Source organism: Scomber japonicus, chromosome 23, assembly GCF_027409825.1.
Source record: "Scomber japonicus isolate fScoJap1 chromosome 23, fScoJap1.pri, whole genome shotgun sequence".
Lineage (NCBI taxonomy): Eukaryota > Metazoa > Chordata > Actinopteri > Scombriformes > Scombridae > Scomber > Scomber japonicus.
In genome coordinates this window covers 23,977,067-23,979,566 of record NC_070600.1, presented here as the reverse complement: position 1 = coordinate 23,979,566, position 2,500 = coordinate 23,977,067, and the positions used below count along the sequence as shown (strand labels likewise).

Below are 2,500 nucleotides of genomic sequence, written 5' to 3'. Positions count from 1 at the left end.
GAAAAGTGATAGCAAGGAAGGAAAGGGATTAGGAAGGACGGAGGGAAGGAAGGAAACAAAGAAGGAAAGAAGGCAGAGGTTAGTTTAGCAGTGTAACTTCTCCTTCAGTCCGAACATGAAACCTGCTTTTTTTTTTTTTTAATGAATGTGATTGAATAAATGAATCAGAGTTTGTGTTTGTCGCCGCTAGCGTTGGGCTGAAGTTCCTCTTTCACAGTTTCACGTTTAATTGCGACTATTTTTAAAACTTAATTAATCACAATCAGCAAAAGACGCCAAAACATTCTCTCCTTCCAGCCTTCCTCAGTTTCATTAAATATGCAACTTTATTTATTATTTATAAGAAAAAAGTGAGTTATTGACGTTTCCTCATCAATACAGATCAACATACCATCATACCACAGCTCCCAGTGGCTCTCAGTAACTCTCAGTAACTCTCAGTAACTTCCAGTAGCTCTCACTAGCTCCCAGTAGCTCCCAGTAGCTCTCACTAACTCCCAGTAGCTCCCAGTAGCTCCCAGTAGCTCCCAGTAGCTCCCAGTAGCTCTCATTAGCTCCCAGTAGCTCCCAGTAGCTCCCAGTAGCTCCTAGTAGCTCCCGAGTGCCTCCCTAGTAGCTCTCATTAGCTTCCCAGTAGCTCCCAGTGGCTCTCAGTGCCTCCCAGTTGGCTCCCCAATAGCTCTCAATAACTCTCAGTAGCTTCCAGTAACATCCAGTGGCTCCCAGTAGCTCCCAGTGGCTCTCACTAGCTCCCAGTAGCTCTTCAGTAGTTCCCAGTGGCTCTCAGTAGCTTCCAGTAACTTCTAGTAGCTCCCAGTAGCTCCCAGTGGCTCTCAGTAGCTCCCAGTAGTCTCCCAGTGGCTCTTAGTGGCTCCCAGTAGCTCCCAGTAGCTCCCAGTAGCTCTCAGTAGCTCCCAGTAGCTCCCAGTGGCTCTTAGTGGCTCCCAGTAGCTCCCAGTAGCTCCCAGTAGCTCTCAGTAGCTCCCAGTAGCTCCCAGTAGCTCCCCAGTAGCTATCAGTGGTTCCCAGTAGCTATCAGTGGCTCTCAGTGGCTCCCAGTAGCTCCCAGTAGCTCCCAGTAGCTCTCAGTAGCTCCCAGTAGCTCCCAGTAGCTCCCAGTAGCTCTCAGTAGCTCCCAGTAGCTCCCAGTAGCTCTCAGTAGCTCCCAGTAGCTCTCAGTAGCTCCCAGTAGCTCTCAGTAGCTCTCAGTAGCTCTCAGTAGCTCCCAGTGGCTCTTAGTGGCTCCCAGTAGCTCCAAGTAGCTTCCAGTGGCTCCCAGTGGCTCTCAGTAGCTCCCAGTAGCTCCCAGTAGCTTCCAGTGGCTCCCAGTAGCTCTCAGTGGTTCCCAGTAGCTCCCAGTAGCTCCCAGTAGCTCTCAAGTGGTTTCCCAGTAGCTCCCAGTAGCTCCAAGTAGCTCCCAGTAGCTCCCAGTAGCTCCCCAGTGGCCTCCCAGTAAACTCCCAGTAGCTCCCAGTGGCTCACCAGTAGCTTCCAGTAGCTCCCAGTAGCTCCCAGTAACCTTCTAGTAGCTCTCACTGGCTCCCAGTAGCTCTCAGTATCTCCCAGCGGCTCCCAGTACCTCCCAGTAGCTCCCAGTAGCTCTCACTAGCTCCCAGTAGCTCCCAGTAGCTTCCAGTAACTTCTAGTAGCTCTCCGTAGCTCTCTGTAGCTCTCAGTGGCTCCCAGTAGCTCCCAGTAGCTCCCCAGTAGCTCCCAGTAGCTCTCAGTAACTTCCAGTAACTTCCACTAGCTCTCACTAGCTCTCACTAGCTCTCACTAGCTCCCAGTAGCTCCCAGTGGTTCTCAGTAGCTCCCAGTAGCTCTCAGTAGCTCTCAGTAGCTCTCAGTAGCTCCCAGTAGCTCTCAGTAACTCTCAGTAGCTCCCCAGTACCTCCCAGTAGCTCCAAGTAGTTTCCAGTAGCTCTCGGTAGCTCTCAGTGGCTCCCAGTGGCTCCCAGTGGCTCCCAGTAGCTCCCAGTAGCTCTCAGTGGCTCTCAGTGGCTCTCAGTAGCTCCCAGTGGCTCTCGGTAGCTCTCAGTGGCTCCCATAAACATATATTTATAACATTTATAATGTATAATGATAACATTGATAACATTGTGTGTGTGTGTGTGTGTGTGTGTGTCTGTGGTCTGTGTCTGTGTCTGTGTGTGTGTGTGTGTGTGTGTGTGTGTAGGACCATCACTGGAGCTCGGATCACCTCTTTTCCCGGTTCAGTGCTGTCGTGAGCAGCTTCCAAACCTGCAGCTGCTGTGAGTCAGATTTATAAACTATATTTAACCTTCCTTCCTTCTTTCCTCCGTCCTTCCCTCCTTTCCTTCCTCCCTCCCTCCTCTCTTTCTTTCCTCCCCCCTACCTTCCTCCCTTCCTTCTTTCCTCTGTCCTTCTTTCCTTCCTTCCTTCCTTCCTCCCTTCCTCCTTTCCCTCCTTCCTTCCTTCCCTCCTTCCTTCCTCCCTCCTTGCTTCCTTCTTCCTCCTTCCTTCCCTCCTTCCTTCCTTT

The 2,500-nt window shown here is 51.2% G+C and overlaps 1 protein-coding gene across 1 annotated transcript in view; it reads left to right on the top strand.

Annotated features, from left to right (window-relative positions):
• The window catches only part of LOC128385186 (leucine-rich repeat-containing G-protein coupled receptor 5-like), a 57,665-nt gene that overhangs the window by 43,789 nt on the left and 11,376 nt on the right, over positions 1–2,500 (top strand). The window contains 2 exon segments of the mRNA XM_053344047.1: positions 2,177–2,219; positions 2,221–2,252. Of these exon segments, the coding sequence (XP_053200022.1) occupies positions 2,177–2,219; positions 2,221–2,252 (75 nt within the window).